This window comes from Schistocerca piceifrons, chromosome 1 (genome assembly GCF_021461385.2).
Source record: "Schistocerca piceifrons isolate TAMUIC-IGC-003096 chromosome 1, iqSchPice1.1, whole genome shotgun sequence".
NCBI lineage: Eukaryota > Metazoa > Arthropoda > Insecta > Orthoptera > Acrididae > Schistocerca > Schistocerca piceifrons.
In genome coordinates, this window is record NC_060138.1 from 529,081,964 (window position 1) to 529,104,351 (window position 22,388).

The window sequence follows — 22,388 nt, forward strand, 5'->3', positions numbered from 1 at the left end:
ATTTAATTATGATTTATGCACAGGGCCAAAGACCGGTATTTCGGTTTAATTGAGTTATCATTATCACTGAGATTTTCTTATCACTGAATGGACTTTCATTTTTTGTGAGGGACTTATACTTGGGTCAGATTGCTAATTTTTGTTTAATTGTCATTGTCAGTAGATTTCATTGCGGGAGGTTACACTTGGCTCCCATTTATTATTATATTTTTTATTTAAATGTTTCTGTGGGGACGATATTGCTTCTTGGCTCCATTTCTATATAATATTGTCTTTTAAATTTTTGTGGGGAGGTTACAGGGTTTGTTCCCAGTACGTCTTATCATGAATCTACAACGGATGTGTCGGGACCCCAGCGGATTTGCCCATAGGTCCCCAGAGTGGAAGGCTGGCGCGCTGCCACCGAGCAGTCGGGCGGCCTTGGATAAATCGGGATCTCCAGCAGGCAAAGAATTCGCGGTCAAGCGTTGTCCAGAGCATCCGGCAACAGGGCAACCTCGTAGCCAATCGGAGCGCGCGGCGCCAAGTTTCTGTAGTTTAAAAACTGTGCGTTGTCGACCTACACTACATTAGTAATTTTGGTTCCTACTGGCATCAGCTATCCAGGGTTAAAATTTCGTGACACAGTTTCCTCCATCTTGTATAGCAATACAAAAGTGGACTAAGGTCGTATTAAAAATGTGATCATTACTTGAAGGCTCATCAGCGTATGGTTGTTTATGTCACCTTTAGACGAATGGTGCTTTGGACGCTTGACTGTGGGTTGTTTCTGAGCATGTATTCACCTGGGAATTGTCAGGTCGTGATGCCGCCTCTGAAGTTGTGGTGCCTTGGACATATGACTGCAGTGTGTTTTAGAGTATATTCACGGCTGAGATTTGGATGCTGTTATCTGTGTGCTGTTGGTGCCTTAGACAATGGGCTACAGTCCACTTCTGGGCACATGGTCTACTGAGGACTGGCTGCTGGTGGAGCGGGGGCGGCAGAGGTCCGGATACGAGGACCGGCAGCCCTTGGCAATTCTCAGCGGGTGCCCCGGACGCTGCAGCTCGGGAGCGCGCCTCCTGGACGCCAAGTAGGGTGAGGCGTCCGCCGCAGAAAGGCTCCTAGCAAGCTGGGGGCTGGTCACCGTCACCGTGGGGCAGCGTGGGCGGGGGCGGGGTGTGCTGGCGTGTCTGTCGAGGAGCCGCTGGCAGCACGCGTGCAGGCCCTCCAGCACCAGCGCGAACACGCCCATTGCGAAGCCCGCACCCAGCAGCAGAAACGTCCCCTGCACGTCGTCCAGCGACAGCTTGTGTTCATCATCCCTGCGGCTCTTCAGTATAGCGCCGGTCACCGCCTGCAAAAGTGCAATTTCTCCATAGGAACACGACGTCTCTTACATTTTCTTGTTGTAAGTGCAGTATTTAAATAAGAAAACGCTGCAGTTCTATTCTAATTGCTAACCACTATCTAGACTGTTGAGTCACGTTGCTATGGCTACTTGCTCGTGGTTATAGTCACTAAACTCTCTGCAGTACATGTAGTGACTAAAGCGTCTGTCACATCGGAAGGTGCCTCTGCAAAGAGAGACCGACCGGAATTATCTAGAGGAACATTTGTTCTAAACACTGTCCACATTGTATTTACAAAATTTTTTGGTCACTGTCATTCAAGACGAAAATCATCTGATATTCCAAGGTGACTGAACAGCCGAAAAGGCCAGAAGAGTGATTTCCGTACGACTGGATGCTCAATCAAATTCTGGGTGGGACGAAGTTCCAGCACGATGAAGAGTCTTTTCGATGAGTATCCAGGTACTTTGTATGTACTAGAGAACTAGTACTGAATGAGTGTGGCAGACAATACTACATATTGAAAAGTGTATCAGCTGCGCGCCATATGTGAAGAAATGTTTGGGGTTTTCATTTCACTCGTCATCGTATATTTTCTGGAAGTCGCACATGCACTACATCTCTAGGCAAGAAATGGTGGCGATTGTGTGCGCAAAATTACTACAACATTGGTTAAATTTGTCTGCAGGGAATGAATCCATTCGTCTGTTGTTGTTTTGCTCAACAATGCTAAACTTCAAAAATCTTGAACGCTTCGTGCCCCGGAGCTTTAAGGTATTTACCAAGAGGCGTTCTCTAAACACCGTGAGCCGCACTTGAAATGTTTATTTGCCAAACCGGTATCTGGGTGTGTAGCCCATCGTCGGTGGTATACTACGTACCTCTCTGTCAATGGCAACTGAGAAACTGTCGTCTAGCGGTAGCCGCAACGGTAACTCATCGCGTTCTGACAGAGAGCTGGTTGCCCTCTGTAATTAAAAAAGAAAAAGAAAAAACAAAAAAAAGAGTGAAGTAGTCAAGGATGAAATTGAAAGAGGTGTCATATATCATCCACCCAGACCAAATGACGAGAATAATGACGAAGAAAACGAGGGGAAAAAAAGAAAAAAAGTAATAACCGTGGCTGACTGCCATAGTGGAGAACCGGGTTCGATTCCCGATCAGGTCGGAGATTCAAAAAGAATGGGCAGCATCTTTCTTTAGCAATCAAAACGACCTGGGTCCCCGGTTAAATCTATTCAAAATCATCAGTCTTATGCCCGGAGACTTAGGGCATAAGAAGTCACCCTCGTTCTGCCAACAGCCTTTTCAAAGAGGGCGAAGAAGCGGACGGAGGTTCAGGACACTCTCGTGCCCTTGGCGGGAAACCGCCTCTTAAAGGTGGAAGAATAAGCAAGGATCATCGGCATGAGGACGGTGAGGCAACGGAAACCAGTGAATCAAAAAAACATAATGTGTATCCACAGGACATGTGGCCCGTAATTGAAAGGTGCCATCATGATCTCTGCATTGGTAAAAGATTCCAGCCTAGTCCCCCCTTTGGATTTCCGGGAGGGGACTGACAAGATTAAGGTGACCATAAGGAAATGAAGGAAAAGACTGAATAGCCACAGACAGGATAACGTTCTAAGTGCAGGGGCGTGGAATGTCAGAAGTTTAAACACGCAGGGTAGCTAGAAAATCTAAAAATGGAAATACTACTCCACACTCAAGATATAATGGGGTCAGTGAAGTGAAATGGAATGAAGACAGGGATTTCTTGTCAGAGGAGTATACGGTAATATCAGCAACAGCAGAAAATGGTATAACGCGATTAGGATTCATTATGAATAGGAAGTAAGAGCAGAGATTAAGTTACTGTGAACACTACAGTGATGGGGATATTCCCAACAGAATCGACAGCAAACCAACACCGATAGTAATAGTTCAGGTATATATTCCGAAGTCGCAAGCAGGATATGAAGGGAATGAAAAAGTATAGAGAATATTGAAAGGGTAATTCAATACGTGAATGGAGATAAAAACCGAATAGTCACGGCAGTTTAGAATGCGACTGTAGCGCAAGGAGTAGAAGAAAGGATTTCGGCAGAATATAGGCATGGTGCAAAGAATGAGAGTTCTGCAATAAATTTTAGCTAATAATTGTGAATGCTCTGTTCACGATTCACAAGAGGAGGTATACTTGGGAAAGGCGAGAAGATAGGGGAATATTCCAGTTAGATTATGTCATGATCAGGCAGAGATTCGGAAACTAGATACTGGATTGTAAGACGTACCCAGGAGCAGATATAGAGCGAGATCACAACTGACTAATGACGAGCAGTCGGCTGAAATTTAAGGGACTAGCAAATAAGTGGGGTACGGCATTACTTAGGAGTGAAGAGATGTGCTACAAGTTCTCTGTGGCAATAGATACTGCGGCAATGAATAACTCAGTAGGCAGTTCAATTGAAGGGGAATGGACATCCGTAAAAATGGAATTAACAGAAGCTGGAAAGAAAAATATAGTACAAGGAAAGTAAGTGCGAGCAAACCATTGATAACAGGAGAAATACATCACTTGATAGGCGACAGAAGAAAGTGCCGGCCGGAGTGGCCGTGCGGTTCTAGGCGCTTCAGTGTGAAACTGCGTGACCGCTACGGTCGCAGGTTCGAATCCTGCCTCGGGCATGGATGCGTGTGATGTCCTTAGGTTAGTTAGGTTTAAGTAGTTCTAAGTTCTGGGGGACTGATGACCACAGATGTTACGTCCCATAGTGCTCAGAGACATTTGAACCATTTGAACAGAAGGAAGTACAAAAATGTTCAGGGAAATTTATGAATACAGAAAAACAAACCGCTTAGGAATGAAATCAACAGGAAGCGCAAAGAAGCTAAGGCCAAAAATGCGAAGAAATCGAAAAAGAAATGATTGTCGGAAGGATTAACTCGGCATATAGAAAAGTCAAAACAACCTTCGGTACAATTAAAAAAAGGGCAGTTATATTAAGAGTGCAATGGAAGTTCTACCGTTAAATGCAGAAGAGAGAGAGAGGGTATTCGAAAGAGTACACTGAAATCCTCTATGAGGTGGACGACTTGTCTGACGACATGATAGAAGAAGAAACTGGAGTCGACCGGGAAGAGATAGAGGATCCAGCATTAGGGTCAGACGCTGAAAGAGCTTTCGACAACCTAAGATTAAATAAGGCTGAAGGGATGAACAATATTCCATCAGAAATTCTTAAGTCATTGGGGAAAGTGGTAACAAAACAACTGTTCACGTTGGTGTGTAGAGTGTATCAGACCGGCGATATGCCATCAGACTTTCAGAAAAACATCAACAACACAATTTCGAATATAGCAAGAGCCGACAAGTGCTAGAATTATTGCGCAGTCAAAGGATGGTAAATGAAACTGATGATCCGTTAGAGTATCAGCTTCGCTTTAGGAACGGTGAAGATACCAGAGAGGCAGTTCTGACGTTGCGGTTGATAATGGATGCAAGAATGAAGAAAAATTAAGACACGTTCATAGAGTTTGTCGACCTGGAATAAACGTTCAACTATGTCAAATGGTGCAAGATGTTCGACATTCTGAGGAAAACGGGGGCAATTTATAGGGAAATGGGTAATACGCAATATATACAAGAACCAAGAGGAAACAAAAAGACTGGAAGACCAGAAACGAAGTTCTAGGATTAAAAAAAAAAAAAAAAAAAAAAAAAAGGTGTAAGACACGGTTTTGTCATTCGCGCCTACTGTTGAGGGTTCAAGAGTTGGATTAAAATTCGAAGTGTGAGGATATCAATGATAAGATTTGCAGATGACATTTTTATCCTCAGTGAAACTAGAACAGTTGCAGGACCTGTGAAATGGAATTATCAGTCAAATGAATACAGAATATGGATTGAGAGTAAATCGAAGAAAGACGAAAATAATGAAATGTAGCAGACATGAGAACAGCGAGAAAATTAACATCAGATCTGGGGATCACGAAGTTAAAGAGTCTTCAGGGTTAGTTTGGTGCGGCAAGCCACGAATTCCTCTCCTGTGCCAATCTCTTCATCTCAGAGTATCACTTGCAACCTATGTCCTGGCTGGATGTATTCTACAGCTCCCTCTAGCACCACGGAAATCATTCGCTCATGTCCTAACATATGTCCTCTCATTCTGTTCCTCCCCCTTTTCACTCTTTTCAACATATTTCTTTCCTCTTCGATTCTGCGCAGAACCTCCTCATTCCTTATCAGTCAACCTAATTTTCAACATTCGTTTGTAGCACAGCATCTCAAATCCTTCGATTCTCTTCTATTCCGGTTTTCCCGTAGTCCATATTTCACTACCATTCAATGCTGTGCTCCAAACGTACATTCTCAGAAATTTCTTACACAAATTAACGCCTATGTTTGATACTACTTGTCTCGGCTAGGAATGACCTTTTTGCCAGTGCTAGTCTGCTTTTGATGTCCTCCTTGCACCGTCCATCATTGGTTACTTTGCTGCCTAAGTAGGAAAATTCCTCAACTTCATCTACTTCGTGGTCATCAATCTTGATGTTAATCTCATTACTTTCGTCTTTCTTCGATTTACTCCAATCCATATTTTGTACTCAATAGACTGTTCATTCCATTCAGCAGATCATGTAATTCTTCACTTTCATTCAGGATAGCAATGTCATCTGTGAATCGTATCATTCACATCCTTTCACCTTGAATTTTAATTCCACTCCTGAACCTTTCTTTTATTTCCATCATCGCTTCTTCGATGTGCAGATTGAACAGTTGGGACGAAGGACTACATTGAACAGTAGGGAGGAAAGACTACACCCCTGTCTTGCATCCTTTTTAATCCGAGCGCTTCGTCCTTGGTTGTCCGGTCTCATTATTCCCTCTTGGCTCTCTTACATATTATATATTACCCGTCTCTCCTTATAGATTCTTCGTATTTTTCCCAGAATTTCGAATATCTTGCACCATTTAACATTGTCGAAGGCTTTTTCCAGGTTGACAAATCCTATGAACGTGTCTTGATTTATCTTTAGTTTTGCTTCCGTTATCAATCGCAACCACAGAATTGCCTCTCTGGGGCCCTTACCTTTCCTATACTGATCGTCATCTAACACAATGAAGCTTTTCTTTTCCATTCTTCGTTTATTATTCTTGTCAGAAACTTGTATGCAACAGCCGTTAAGCTGATTGTGCGATAATTCTCGCATTTGTCGGCTCTTACAGTCTTCGGAATTGTGTGGATGATATTTTCCCAAAAGTTGGGTGGTATGTCGCCAGACGCATACATTCTACCCACTAATGTGAATAATCGTTTTGTTGGCACTTCCCCCAATGATTTTAGAAATTCTGATGGAATTTTATCTAATCCTTCTGCCTTATTTGATCTTAAGTCGCGCAAAGCATTCGTAAATTCTGATTCTAATACTGGATCCCCTATCTCTTCTATATCGACTTGTGTTTCTTCTTCTATCCCATCAGACAAATCTTCCCCCTCTTAGAGGCCTCCTCCAGAGTACTCTTTCCACCTATCCGCTCTCTCCTCCGCATTTAACAGTGGAACTCCCGTTACACTCTACCTTGCTTTTAATTGCACCGAGGGTTGTTTTGACTTCCCTATATGCTGATCAGTCCTTCTATCATTTCTTTTTCGATTCCTTCGCATTTTTCGTGTAGCCCTTTCGTCTTAGCTTTCCTGCACTTTCTGTTTATTGACTTGTATCTCTGTATTCCTGAATTTCCCTGAACATTTTTTTGCTTCCATCTTTCATCGATCAACTGAAGTATTTCTTCTGTTACGCATGGTATCTTCGCAATTACCCTCTTTGTACCTATGTCTCTCTTTCCAACTTCTGTGTCTGCTCTTTTTAGAGATGTCCATTCCTCTTCAACTGTACTACCTACTGAATTATTCCTTATTGGTGTACCTATAGCCTTAGAGAACTTCAAGCATATTTCTTAGTGATTCCGTATCCCACTTCATTGCGTATTGATTCTTCCTGACTAATCTCTCAAACTTCAGCTATTGGGTACGCCTTACAATCCAGTATCTGATTTCAGGATCTCTGTGTCACCATGATGTAATCTAACTGAAATCTTCCCGTATCACCCGGCCTTTTCCAAGTATACCTCCTTCTCTTGTGATTTTTGAACAGAGTATTCGCTGTGTCGAGCTGAAATTTATTGCAGAACTCAATTAGTCTTTCTTCTCTCTCATTCCTTGTCGCAAGCCCATATTCTCCTGCAACCTTTTCTTCTATTCCTTCCTCTACAGCTGCATTCCAGTCCCCTAAGACTATTAGATTTTCATCTCGCTTTTGTACTGTACTACCCTTTCAACATCCTTATATACTTTATCTCTTCATGTTCAGCTTGGAATGTCGACATGTATACCTGTACTATCTTTGTCGATGGTTTGCTGTCGATTCTGAAAAGGACCCTAGCACTGAACTGTTCACAGTAACCCACTCTCTGCCCTACCTTTCTATTCATAACGAATCCTACTCCCGTTATACCATTTTCTGCTGCTATTGTTATTATCCTATACTCATTTAAACACAGATTCTTGTGTTCTTTCCATTTCACTTCACTAGTCCATACTATATCCAGACTGAGCCTTTGCATTTCCTTTTTCAGATTTTCTAGCTTCCCTACCACGTTCAATCTTCTGACATTCCAATTCCCGACTCATAGGACGTTATCCTTTCCTTACATCTCCACACATTCATGTCCTTCTGCAGGGTAATTTTAAATGCTACCCCTTCCAGATCATGTTATGATTCCTGAGACTGACCACCCTTTCAAGTACAGCCTATCCTACATCTTAGATTCCAAATAAAGGCTCCGTATCATCCTTCCCCTTCATAACTGAAATCCTCACCACTTCTTACCAACTACATCTTGTCTCTGACCTTTCCTAACATTCATGCCAAGTCTTTACTCATATCACCTCTCCAGTCCCTTCTAATCACAAATTCTCCACCTAAAAATTTTATCACGAACCCACACCACCGTCATCATTACCGGTTTTGAGGCCACACATATCACCATCTCATTAAGCCTAAGTATACCGGTTTTGATTTTTTCAACATATTTAATGAATATTTTTATTAGTTTATTCAAATCTGAAAGCGGTTATGTGACCGCTGCTGGTCATCACGGGTGCTGAAGGAATATAAATAACAGATTTTTAAAGCAAGAAGACTCGTCCAAAGTATTCTTCCCTTCGTGCAATTGCATAATCTATATCCAGTCAGACTTGCTGCGCATTCTGTTTCACGTTAACGCCACCGGTATGTACTGGATACAGGCCTCACATTGGTGTGTCAAGGCGCTTGCAAGCACGGTCCAGAATTCCAGAGGTATTGCGTGTTTTCTCACATACCTCGTACTGGGTAATTTGCTTCTAACACGACCTGCACTCGCAGCAAAAGATAAGGATTCAACTGTTGCTCACTTGACGGTCTCCAGAAAGTCGGCACTTGCAACGCTAATCGTCGTGTGCTTATAGAAGGAGTTGCCTGCATACACACCAGTATATGCTCCTCTACATCTGGGGCTTTAGATTTTAGTCGTTTCCTTTCCAAACCAGGAGGTGTAAACTAACCATGAGCTCACAGATGAAGAAGGGGACGTTCTAAAGTCTTTTGATCCGGACATCTTCACTGGGGGTACCTCTTCGGACACAAATGACGAGCCAGAGAAACATTGCCCTCTGTCTTACCATACATGACGAGAGCTTCTGCTACCTCCTGACTTGTTTATATGTCTAAAGGCAGACACAATACTGAATGTATTTTTTTAAAGATCTTTCATTCCATCTGTGAACTAAAGGAAAGCATAGCCATTTACAGCCAATTGTTGTAGTTTGTGCTATTGTGACATCGTTTATTTTGAACAATTGGGTGCTTGTATATGGATGGATAGCTGAGCGGAAGAAGTTGTTCATCAAGTTCCCTTCGTTCCAAAACCCAGCATTTGCCCTACAGCCGAGAGAAAAAATCTCGGTCGAAAAAACCGTGCAGGACTGGCTGCATGTTGTTCGGCTTCTGTATATGCATATCATGTCACTGCGCTTAATAATATTATATTGTGGTCTTGGAATATTGTTGATGTAGAAAAATTTCCGTCTAATTCTGTAGAAGATGAAAAACTTGAAAATCTAGTCGATGTAGAGAATATTTTCTTCTTCTATAGGAGTTGATTGAAGTAATTCTGCTCAGAAAGTTGCTCTTTCTATATCAGGCTGCTATATCATCCCAAATCCTTGTAGGTGTTCTTGGTGTGTTAACAATTTCATTGATTTCTTCGTTTTGCAGAGGATTCTGTTGGAGTGAATTCGATATTGCTTCGAGAGAAACATAGGGAGGAAATCATATTTGGATTTCGGAAAATTCAACGGTGTAGAATAGTGCTAGAAGAGTGATTTTGTAAGTCCATTGTTAGGTGTTGTGTTGAGCTCGAATCTGATGATCTGTTCTTTCATTCCTTCTAGCATGTTCTTGATTTTAAGTGTTTCGTGACGAGAGTTTGTTGGGAAGTCATAGCGTAGATCTCCCGCTATTCGTATCATCCTCCACTCAGAAGATACAATTTTTTTCGTTTGTTTAACTAACAATCCACGCTTGAGATCCATATTCAAGAATGCGTCGGACAAATATTTTGTACGTAAGAAGTACAACTGGTTGCTCGAATCCACGTGTTCGGTATTTCATGAGACTTACTAAATTAAGTCGGCTTTGAGTTTGTTTAATCTTTTCAGTCGTGTTTTTCTGTCAGTTTAAGAATTCACATAGATAGAGTCCAAGATATTTGACATTTAGTTGTGGAGTAATTTCTTGTCTGCAGAGTCGAATGTTCCGTTTGTGGGTGTCCTGTTGATGTTGATTTGTAAGATTTCTATATCTGAATAGGATAGGCTGTCTTTTGTATTAGGTCCAATTATCCATTTACTGTGCCATATTTCAAGTCTGCTGATGTAGATGTTGGCTTTTTCACCGATTGCATTGCAGGTGAAGGTATGACACTAGTGATTCATTTCATTGTACAGCTGAATGTACCGTGCATAGCAACGCGGATATGACAACATCGCAGCGGAGAAACCTGTTGTATTTATATCTTGAATGAAGGCGACTACCTGAGGGAAGGAAAAAGTTCCGGTGAATATCACTGTTCCGAAGGCCATAACTCAGAAGCATGAATTTCCGGACACAAGTTGTAATGAACTTTTCTCGTCTGCATATTGAAAATACATACCTTAATTTATACCGTGTATTCTTGAAACGCCGTGTATAATTACTATATCCCATTATTAAGGCTGAAATACTGATTTCTGCGTGGACATGAATCTCATCTATTTGTTGTTTTCGACAGATACGTGATGCCAATAAATCTTGTTGAATACCATTATGATTTCAATGCCTTTTATTTCATAAGGTCATAAACTAGCTGACAAAAAAGTACAGCATCCACAAGACATGGTAGGATGTTACACAGTACTTAATTTCGACCGGAACGGCTTTCTGGCACCTCCCACGGAATATTTTTTAACTCGCTGGAAAAAGTCGGCACCGGGGATTTAAAATAGTACACCTGTTTTAAATCGCAATGTTACTATAATTGATGAAGAAATGAAATAGGAATTCTGATATCTGCCGAAACTCGGCTTTGAAATTAATTCAATGGCGTGAAGTGACAAAATTTTACCGGACCGGTACTCCGCTGGCGTAAAGCGGTAAATCCGAGTTCGAGTCCCAACCGGGCACAAATTTTCGCTTATCGTCGTTGAATTCATTTCAATACCCATTGTGGCCGATGTCAGAATTTATATTTCACTTCATCATCATATATATGTACGGGTGCCGGATCAACAATGGTGTCTGTTCTTTGGTCCGTGTGTGTGTGTGTGTGTGTGTGTGTGTGTGTGTGTGCAGTATCTCTAAGATTAGCGAAGCTTCGTTATCGAGATATACTGGTAACCGTCATGTGGACTCTCTTTTGTTTATGACCAACAGCAATCTGAACGATCTAGCAGCAAGGCGACATTATAACGAGGTTTTCCTAACTCTTCGGAATTGTACGTGGTCCCGAAGGGCCAGAAATATCTTCATCGTCATTCATTGCTAAATACTTTATTAATTAATACTGGACACACGTTCACCGAGCAGCTACAATGCAACTGTTTGAAAGTTGTGGTTGACAGTAGTTGAAAACATGACGTCATAGTCACGAAGACTACTAACTTGTAACCAGTATGTATCGGGTAGAACTAGGAAATAAAGGGACACTGCTATGGGAACAGACGATGGTACTGTTGTGTAAATTAAATCTTATGTTTTTATTGTTTTCTTTGTAAGAAATTATGTTTCAAAATCCTGAATTCGAGAAGAGTATTTTGTGAAAAATGGATTCTCATGTTTTCAAAAACCTAAACTTGGGATTTTTATGGCTGGAGGAGGATGGGGGAAACGGGTTTGTATGGTTGACGATGTGTGTTTCGGCACCTAAAATTTTAGAAATTAAGCGCTGATGTCAGCTATATGGGAGGGAGTGTAATTGCTTAGATTTTTTATTCTCTGTGACAGGTAGAAGTGCAACCAGAGTTTACTTCTGCCATTCGTGTTTAGCGTTGTTATCAGACGTGGTAGGATACATGGGGGACATAAACAGCGTCATGTCGCGTAACTGTTTCAGACAGCGCTATCAGAGCGTTAAAGAGTTTGAAAAGCGTCTCATTGGGGCTCTTCATTTGGCCAGTTGGTAAAATCCAGGAATATCTAGATTTGGAGGGAGGAAGGCTCTGTTCTGATATGACAGTGACCCGATATGCGACTGCATGGAAATGTGAGAGTAGGTTCCGTTCGACCTCGTCTGTCAATTACAACGAAAAATCTGTGTATTTTGCACCAAACACATGGTCAACCATTCACGTCTATGCCCGCCATCCGAGAACAAGTAATGCACTTTCTGCAACATTGTGTCATCCCGCATCATTGATCATATACTAGCAGCAGCGAGAGTATGGACTTATTGTCCCAAGAGCAGGCTGACGTTAACATCATAAGGCCAAACGGCAGATTTTGGAGAGGAACCATCACTAGAAAACAGTCACGGCCGATTAATGGCGTTGCATTGTGTTCGACGAGAAATCTCGCTTCTGCACTACCATGCATGACCATCGGCGGCAAGTATTGCGGGGAACTTAAAATGCTTTGGAGTCGCACAGCGGTGTTACTTCTGGTGTTATAGTGTGGGGAGCCAGCGGCTATGATTTCAGGCCAAGAGTGGTAGTGACTGAGAGAACTCTGAGAGTGTATCACGAAAATCCTGCGTCATGTGTTCCTTCTCGTCCGACCGTATCGTGGAACTATTTTTCAACAAGACAATGCTCGTTCACACATGACACATGTCTCTATGGACTGAATGCTTCCTGGTAGAACATGTATGGGCGCAGCTCGGATGTCAACTCCGACCCATATACAGAATATCGAGGACCATATATACAGGTTAAATAAATAAATAAATATGTATATATACACACAACAGTTATGGGCCAGCTTGCCTCAGGAGAGGACACAACCGCTCTACAACACTTTTCCCAACCGAACAGTGCGTGCATCCACGCCAGAGGGAGTGCAAATTCATACCATCAAGTTCTTTGTAAATTTGACTCCATCTTGTAATCACTGAAATAACATCCCATAGAAGTTTGAGGGCAGTGTTATGAAAATGCAAGAGGACGTAGATCAAAATGAATTGGGAGATATGATACAGCGTGAAGAATTTGACACAGCACTGGAAGAGGTAAGTCGAAACAAGGCCCCGGTAGTAGACAACGTTCCACTGGAACCGCTGGGACAGCCATCAATGACAAAACTCTTCTGTCTGGTGAGCAAGATGTATGAGACAGGCGAAATAGCCTTAGACTTCAAGAAGGATATAATAATTCCAATCCCAAAGAAAGCAGGTGTTGACAGGTGTGAAAATTACCGAACTATCAGTTTAATAAGTCACGGTTGAAAAATACTATCAGGAATTCTTTACGGACGAATGGAAGAACTGGTAGAAGCCGACCTTGGGGAAGATTAGTTTGGAGCACACGAGGAAATACTGACCCTATGACTTATCTTAGACGATAGGTTAAGGAAAGGCAAACCTACGTTTCTAGCATTTGTAGACGTAGAGAAAGCTTTTCACAAAGTTGACTGGAATACTCTCTTTCAAATAATGAAGATGGGAGGGGTAAAATACACGGTGGAAAAGGCTATTTACAATTTGTGCAGAAATTAAATGGGAATTATAAAAGTCGAGGGGCATGAAGGGAAGCAGTGGTTGAGAAGGGAGTGAGACAAGTTGTAGCCTATCGCCGACGTTATTAAGTCTGTGCACTGAACAAGCTGTAAATGAAACAAAAGAAAAATTCTGGGTAGGAATTAAAACGCGGGGAAAAGAAATAAAGGCTTGAGAGGTTTGCTGACGACATTGTAACTCTGCAAAGGACACGGAAGAGCAGCTGAACGGAATGGACAGTGTCTTGAAAGCAGGATATAAGATGAACTTCAACAAAAGCAAAACGAGGATAACGGAATGTAGTCGAATTGAAACAGCTGATGCTGAGGGTACTACAATAGGAAATGAGACACTTAAAGTAGTAGATGAGTTTTACTATTTGGGGAGTAAACTAACTGTTAATGGTCGAAGTAGAGAGGATATAAAATGTAGATTGGCTATGGCAAGGAGAGCGTTGTAAGTAGGCTGTTTATGTTTTCTCTATGTAAGTAGGCTGTTTATGTTTTCTCTATGTAAGTAGGCTGTTTAGGTTTTTTATTGGTAACGCCTCCTCTGTATGACAATCACTGGCTGTGCTGTGGGCAGTCTGTGTCTGCTTTGCATTGTTGTAATACTCGCCATTGTAGTGTTAGGCAGCTGGCTGTGAACAGCGCGTAGCGTTGCGCAGTTGGAGGTGAGCCGCCAGCAGTGGTGGATGTGGGGAGAGAGATGGCGGAGGTTTCCAATTTGTCATGAACTGATATATATATTATGACTTGTGATGATATTAAGGTAAATACATTGTTTGTTCTCTATTAATATCTTTCATTTGCTAACTATCCCTATCAGTAGTTAGTGCCTTTAGTAGTTTGAATCTTTTATTTAGCTGGCAGTAGTGGCGCTTGCTGTATTGCAGTAGCTTGACCAGCGAAGATTTTTGTGAGGTAAGTGATTTAGTGATTTGTGAAAGGTATAGTTTAATGTTAGTCAGGGCCATTCTTTTGTAGGGAATTTTGAAAGTCAGATTGCGTTGCGCTAACAAAATATTGTGTGTCAGGTTAAGCACAGTCGTGTAAGAATTGTTGAAAGGGGACGTTTCATATGTCGACCCTTAGCCTAGGATACCTCACTGGAATCTTCTGATTTTTTCTTGTAGTTTGTGTATTTAGTGTAGCTTTTGTTTATTGCTAGCGCGTAATTGTAGAGAGAATCTCCTTTGTAGTTGTAGTTTTCATTGTTGTAGAGTAAAACAGTTGTGGCATGCATGTAGATTTGCACCAAGTATTTCGCAGCTGCAATTAACTAGACATTATTTCCATTGCTACGTTATTTTATTTTGCTCTTCAAATTGTGCTTTTCTGTGTTGTCGTGTGAAATACTGTGACAATAATGGCGTGTGAAAAACGTAATACTAGGCTCCAAAGTAAACTGAGAAATGACAGTGAAGACGAAGGCAGTGTGTTAGCGCCGCAGAGTAATGAATTAACTGATGTTCAAAGTAGTAATTTGGTAATCGTGCATAGGGAAATGGAGCGGGCGGCAAACAATGGCACGGACAGTGAAACAATTAGTGAAGAGGGAAGCATTATCGATCGATCGGTCGGCAACAGCTCGCCTCAGGAATCCGAAATGACAGGACACAATTTCGCAAATACTGTAGATTCAGGTTTTGGGTTATCACCGTTTTCTCAAATAAGTCAAGACGCATTTTCTGCTTGTCAAAATGTGAATGTTGCCGGTGCAAATGCACTGCCGAAAAGCGTAGAGAAACAGATTCCAGACACTAATACATTATTATTGCAATTAATGCAACAAATGGAACAAAATCAGAGACAAACACAGCAAAAGCTTCAAAAGTTAGACACAATGGAACAAAATCAGAGACAAACACAGCAAAAGCTTCAAAAGTTAGACACAATGGAACAAAATCTTAAAAAGTTAGACTCATTGGAGCAAACTCTTGAACGAACACGTGAGGATTTAACTGCTGAGTTACATCACATTGAATCGAAATGTCAAAAAGTCTGTAATGACGTAAAAACTCAAATTTGTGAGCATTTTCAACCTATTTTTTCGCGTCATGAAAATGCATTACAGAATCACGTAGCAGCCATAAAAGAACTGCAAACTATTGTTCATGAAAATCACAACACCTTGCAAGCTAAAATTGACGCAGTTGCATCTACCGATTCGGTTACGCAACTTGCAAAAAGTCAAGAAAACTTAAAAGACACAGACTGCCCACAGCACAGCCAGTGATTGTCATACAGAGGAGGCGTTACCAATAAAAAACCTAAACAGCCTACTTACATAGAGAAAACATAAACAGCCTACTTACATAGAGAAAACATAAACAGCCTACTTACAGCGTTTTTGAATTTGTTAACATAGAGGATAGATTTAAGTTTCAGGAAGCGTTTCCTGAAAGTATTTGTATGTAGCCCATGTATGGAAGTGAAACGAAGACAATAAACAGTTTAGACAAGAAGAGAATAGAAGCTTTCGAACACGTAACTAATAAGGAGGTACTGATTAGAATTGGGGAGAAGAATTTGTGGCACAAATTGACTAGAAGAAGGGATCGGTTGGTAGGACATGTTCTGTGGCATCAAGGGATTACAAATTTAGTACTGGAGGGAAGAGTGGAGGGTAAAAATCGTAGACGGATACCAAGAGATGAATACACTAAGCAGATTCAGAAGATGTAGGTTGCAGTAGTTATTAGAAGATGAAGAGGCTCGCACAGGATAGAGTAGCATGGAGAGCTGCATCAGACGACTCTCTGGACTGAAGACCACGACAACGACAGAAGTTTGACTTCTGTTTCTTAACCCCTTCTGGATGCTTCACTTTCTTTGTCCGGCAGCGTAACCGAGTAGCGAAAGTTTCTACGACTGATGTAATACACATTACTTGCTGATTATGCGAGGGTCACTCCAAAAGAAATGCACACTATTTTTGTAAAAATACGGTTTTCATTCTGCATGTGTGACAGTTTTACAGTGTGTAGATACATCCTTCCCGCTTGTTTTCAAACTTAGTTCAACCTATTCCCGTGAGTGGTGCCGTCACAGCATTTCTTCAAGATGGCTGCTACACTTGATGTTCGTCAGAAGCAACGTACTGTCATAGAATTCCTGTGCTGTGAAAACCAGACAGGGGGAAACATTCACAAGAGGTTGAAATAGGTGTATGGAGATGCTGCTGTCGATCGCAGTACAGTTAATCGGTGGGCAAGCAGGTTACGTGATGAAAGCGGGCACGACAATATTGAGGATTGTCCTCGCAGTGGCAGGCTTCGTACTGCACACACTCCAGACAGTGTGCAGAGCGTTAACGAAGTGGTGACTGCTGACAGACGCATCACAGTGAACGAATTGTCACGCTACTTTGGGATAGGGGAAGGAAGTGTTTGCAGAATACTGAAAGTGTTGGCGTTAAAAAAGGTTTGTGCCAGGTGGGTTCCCAGGATGTTGACAGTGGCTCACAAAGTAACAAGAAAAATGGTATGCAGCGGACTTTTGGAACAGTATGAGAATGGCGGAGATGAATTTCTTGGGAGAGTTGTGGCAGGTGATGAAACATGGCTCCATCATGTTTCACCAGAGACGAAGAGGCAATCAATGGAGTGGCATCATGCAAATTCACCCAAGGAAAAAAAAAATTCAAAACTTCACCCTCTGCTGGAAAAGTTGTGGCTACGGTGTTTTTCGATTCTGAAGGACACTTGCTTGTGGACATCATGCCAAGTGGAACCACCATAAATTCTGATGCATATGTGACGACACTGAAGAAACTTCAAGCTCGACTGAGTCGTGTTCGACCACATCGGCAAAAGTAGGATGTTTTGCTGTTGCACGACAATGCACGGCCACATGTCAGTCAAAAGACCATGGAAGCGATCACGAAACTCGGATGGACAACACTAAAACACCCGCTTTAAGCCGGGTTCACAAAGGCAACAAAAGTATCGCCACTGCTAATGGCGAACTGCAGTTGCTTTGTAGTTGCATGTGTGAACTCCTAGTTTCGGTGGCGCCATTTAAGAAGCGCAACTTTTGTCACGCCACAAAATGTTGAACTTGGTTCTACTTTGTTGCGCCATTTTGCCTTCTCCACAATCGAATAACCTCATTCGATTGCTACCTCGCGGCTGAATTCAAACCTTTCTAGTGCGTATTCGTTCGCAGATAGTGCTTTTGTTTGTGCGTTTGCTATTATTATGTTGAAAAAGTGGTCAACAGCGACATATATATAGTATATACTGCTACTTAACGAGTGCAGAAAATTTCAATTCGGTGAAAAATCAATTTACTTTCACTGTTGAGAACAGCAAAAGGGGCTATGTTTTATCACTTACCTTCAAACGAGACTTAAGGGCATCGTACGTAGCATCCAGCACTTCGCACAAGAATACTAAAATAGTATTTTTCGGGACACGGTAGGTGTACTGGAGAGATGACATGGAATCACCACTTGCCAAATATCGGAGAGTTACTTGAAGTTTCACACGAGCATGTGTGTATCCGATCTTTGAATAGAGCTTGATACACAGCTCAACAAGTACTCGAAATTCTCTTCGACATCCGTAAATGGTTTATGAATGAATTTTCATCTTCGAATGTTAATTATTTTATGAGCGTATTTGTTGCTCCCATATAATTTCTGCGTGATATCCACTTACGGATCCATTTGCGTTTCCTTTTCTTTGTTGTTAACTCTTCGCTCAATTCTAATGCCACAATTTGCGCTACAACATTAGCACAGGCCCGAATCATTTCAGCTGAGACAAATGACGCCATTTTTCAAACTGCGCAATTACGAAGAATTTGTGGCGTTCTGTGTGAACGGTAGCTCACAGCTCCACTCCAGAATGTCTTGACTTGTGGCGATACTTTCGTCGCGCGTGTGAACCCGGCTTTACAGTCCTGACCTGACTCCACGTGACTATCATCTCTTTGGGAAACTGACAGACTCTCTTCGTGGAACAAGGTTTGAAGATGATGACTCCCTTGTGCACGCTGCCAAACAGTGGCTCCAACAGGTTGGTCCAGAATTTTACTGTGTGGACATACAGGCGCTGGTTCCAGGATGGCGTAAGGCAGTTGAGAGGGATGGAAATTATGTGGAGAAATGAAAATATTGTTCCTAAAGGATGTATCTACAGACTGTAAAACTTTCAAACATGTAGAATAAAACATGGATTAAAAACAATAGTGTGTATTTCTTTTGGAGTGACCTTCGTAAAATTTTAATTTGAAAACTTGTCTAAAAGTAATTTTCGTAATTTAGCTATATCACAAAGATTCCCCTGGCAGGTCCTGCCCGACAGTTTCAACCTAGGGGCAGTAAACCGTGGATGCGGCGCTGGTGAGGACGTGGCTGGGCTACTGTGTGGGCGTACGCACTGCGAACAGGCGGCCGGAGCTGGAGCGCACGTGCTGCCACTCGACGTCGCGGGCTGCGAGCGCGGCGAGGCCGCTCTGCTGCGCCCTCAGCAGCAGCTGCACCAGCGCGGGGGCGTACGGCGCCGACCGCGGCAGCGCCAGCGACACGCTGAACGGCACCACGCAGTCCTCGCCCACGTGCAGCAGCGACCGCTTGCTGCAGCACACAACCGACAACAACAAACGCCACTACTACTACCGCTGCAGCTACTGTAGTGCAGGAACTATAGTTCCATTTGAAATTACTTGATGGTTGACGTCTGTCACTTGGCGCTGCGGTGTTGCCACATCGGCCGCCGGCTACCGCTCGGTTATAAGTAACACACTGTAATCTTTCCTCCTATCTATGTAATTATGTAGTTCTCAATTCGTTCGAGCAATCAATCATTCATAATAGGAAACACAGTCATAGCTCAGTCACTCAAAATGATTCAGAAATTTTACTTGTTAGAATGAAATCAGGCGATGATTCTTCTTCTCTGCAGGCTCGTGCTTTGCGGCAGTCTGCTAATCTGTACAAATAAAATGCCTCGTATTTTTGGGAGCGTTGTATAATCAGTCGGGAAACCTCAGATCGAGCTGATATTTGGCTTTGATGGAGTTTAACCTTCCGAAGAAGTAATGGAGCTCTTGGATTATTGAATGCAGGCTCGTATCCAGTCTTTCGGAAGTTCCCCTCTGATTAACAACTACGCAGTATATTGATGGATATCATTAATTCTCAAATGTCAAATACACACCTTTTGTATGAAGGAGCAATATGTACATATTTCCCTTTTAATCATACAATTTCGTATCAGTTATCTTTTGTCATAAATCTCAATATACAGATTACAATTCTTCAAACAATGAAACAATGTGAAACAATGCTCAGGCTAATCGGCACGGAGATAATCTCGGAAGCTCTTTTTTTTTTTTTTTTTTTTTTTTTTTTTTTTTTTTTTTTTTTTTTTTTTTTAAAAAGAACCACCACCAGAGAGAGTACTACAAAGAATAATTATGCGCTCATGGCATAGCTATTGTATGAAACTACTTTGCGCATGGATTCTGCGAGTATGAAGATAGAAAATTAGTAAACGTCATTCAAGGGTAGAATTGCATCAGAGTAATTCATCGAATATAAAGAGATATTACAACACAATCACGACAAGTCACTTCAGAAATACTCTTAATGTGTAACTCGGAACAGTGTACGAAGTGGTCGCCGGAAGGTACTCTCTGGCAGCGGCTGATTATAAGTGACCAGCAACTGAAATTCGACAGGAGACGCACCTGCTCTTTCCCTAAAGCCGTCGGCACACGGACCGTGCATCCGAACGTTGAGCGTTGAGCGAGCCGAGTTTCTGACGTCATAGCGTGGAATACCATGTTCGGGAGTCTTTCCGAACGTGCAGAGCAATATCTAGCATGTCAGATATTCTGAGCGTACGTCTGAGCGTTGACCAATGAGATGGCACAACGCCACCTACGTCACACGCACGCCGTCACCCTTCAGTACAGAGTTGTGAGGCGTCATATTGGCATTCATTTCAAGCCTATATGTATATATCCCGTTTCTGAGCACCAGCAAATTGAGAATCACTGGAAAACCCGTTGTTAGTTGTGGGATTCGTTCCAATAAAATAATGAGAAACTTCATATTCGTGGCAAAAGAATTCTTGTAACTTGCTTATTGTGAGAATAGGCTATTTGAAGACAGCGACTCCTGAAGATCCACCCAAAACGCATTTTCTTGGTACAATTTGTTATAGTTAAATTTCAATTAGTAACATAATTATCTACGATTAACGTTTATAGCAAGGGGTAACACAATACGATTAAATGCAACGAGCGTGTTATTGGTTAAGTGTAATGAGCAGCGTCTCTTTCCACTAGTGAGTCTTTCTTGGGGCGGTGGTTCGCGTATCAACACTTCCAAAAAAATTTTCCTAACATTCGCGTTTTTATTAGGTTCTGATACTTTATTATTAGTTTAATATAAGTATATGCTATAATATTTGATGTTATGTAAATATAAATTCACCTTTTTTTTTAGGGGTGGCTTTGTTCGATTGGCTTAATCTACAGGACAGCTTCCGCTACTTGTATAAAGATACTTTGCTCCTTTTTCTTTTATGCTTCGTAATTCAAATGTTGCAAAGATTCTGCTACTGGGTAGGAACAGTGATCAAGTAAGACTGACCTTGGGGTTTTACTAAAATGTGGAAATGATGAAATAATGTTTATCTTATACGGAGAAGTATTCCAAATTTGTACTCCGCTGTTTGTAATAGAACTTTTATAAGTCTGTGTCCTTATTGATTGGATATGGTACTTTCCTTTTTGTGGAGGATGCAGGAAATGTGCGTTTTAATAGAGCTAACGTGGGAATTTTATGGGCGCCCGTTGAGTAAACAGTGTGATTTACGAACTAGAAACATCCCTCAACTGCCGCTGGAGTGCGTTGCGATCGCTTATACCACGTTGGGGCCCACGTACCGTATGCACAAGTCGCATCGTTCCTGAGCGTTCAGCAGCACGTTGAACTTGTCACGCTCAATGTTAACTTTCGACAGCAAGGTCCGTCTGTCGACGGCTTAAACGACAGCCGTTTTTGTTCCTGCAGGCTGAGTTTTTCCAACTGTTCTTGCGTTTCCTCCGTGTATTTCGTCTTGGTGTGAGGAGCGTTGACCCGTTTCTGTTAAACTCATTGCCGAAGCAGGTCGGGCCATCTCGTGGTCCGTTGTCGGTGCAGACTTGAAATGAGCCTATTGTCAGACTGCCGCGACGCTTCATAGAACAGTCAGGCAGTCTGTTTTGTGCGATCCCTTATCATGGGGATCCCTGTTTCCTCATGCAAGGCCCTGGTCGGGTAGCGGTAGGTGCCAGGCGAGTCGCAGAGCTCTCCCTTGCACCCCTTGGAGCCGAGGTATGTGTGTATCGGCTGCATTCCCCCACACTGGTCAGATCAGTGCCAAATACAGCGTAATTTCCAAAGTGTGGAGGAAGCGTCGATTGTGGGTTGAGTAGGGGATACCGCGCCTTCAAACGACCACACGCTTTTCAAAAAAAAAAAAAAGTTCAGATGTGTGTGAAACCTTATGGGACTTAACTGCTAAGGTCATCAGTCCCTAAGCTTACACACTACGTAACCTAAATTATCCTAAGGGCAAACACACACACCCATGCCCGAGGGAGGACTCCAACCTCTGCCAGGACCAGGCGCACAGTCCATGACTGCAGCGCCTGAGACCACTCGGCTAATCCCGCGCGGCCATTCGGGTTTCCCCAGACCTCACGGACATCCGGTTTCCACGTAAGGTCCCTATGAAGGATTACCCCTAGATATTAATTGTGCGAGACTAGGGGATGAAG

At 42.4% G+C, this 22,388-nt stretch overlaps 1 protein-coding gene across 1 annotated transcript in view; it reads right to left on the reverse strand.

Moving 5' to 3' along the window:
• Positions 1–922: 922 nt before the first annotated feature.
• Positions 923–22,388, reverse strand: part of LOC124746573 (ionotropic receptor 21a) — a 189,468-nt gene continuing 168,002 nt past the window's right edge. The window contains exons 9-10 of the mRNA XM_047248945.1: positions 18,996–19,191; positions 923–1,339 (exon numbers count right to left, since the gene is read on the reverse strand). Of these exons, the coding sequence (XP_047104901.1) occupies positions 923–1,339; positions 18,996–19,191 (613 nt within the window). The remainder of the gene's footprint in view (positions 1,340–18,995; positions 19,192–22,388) is intronic.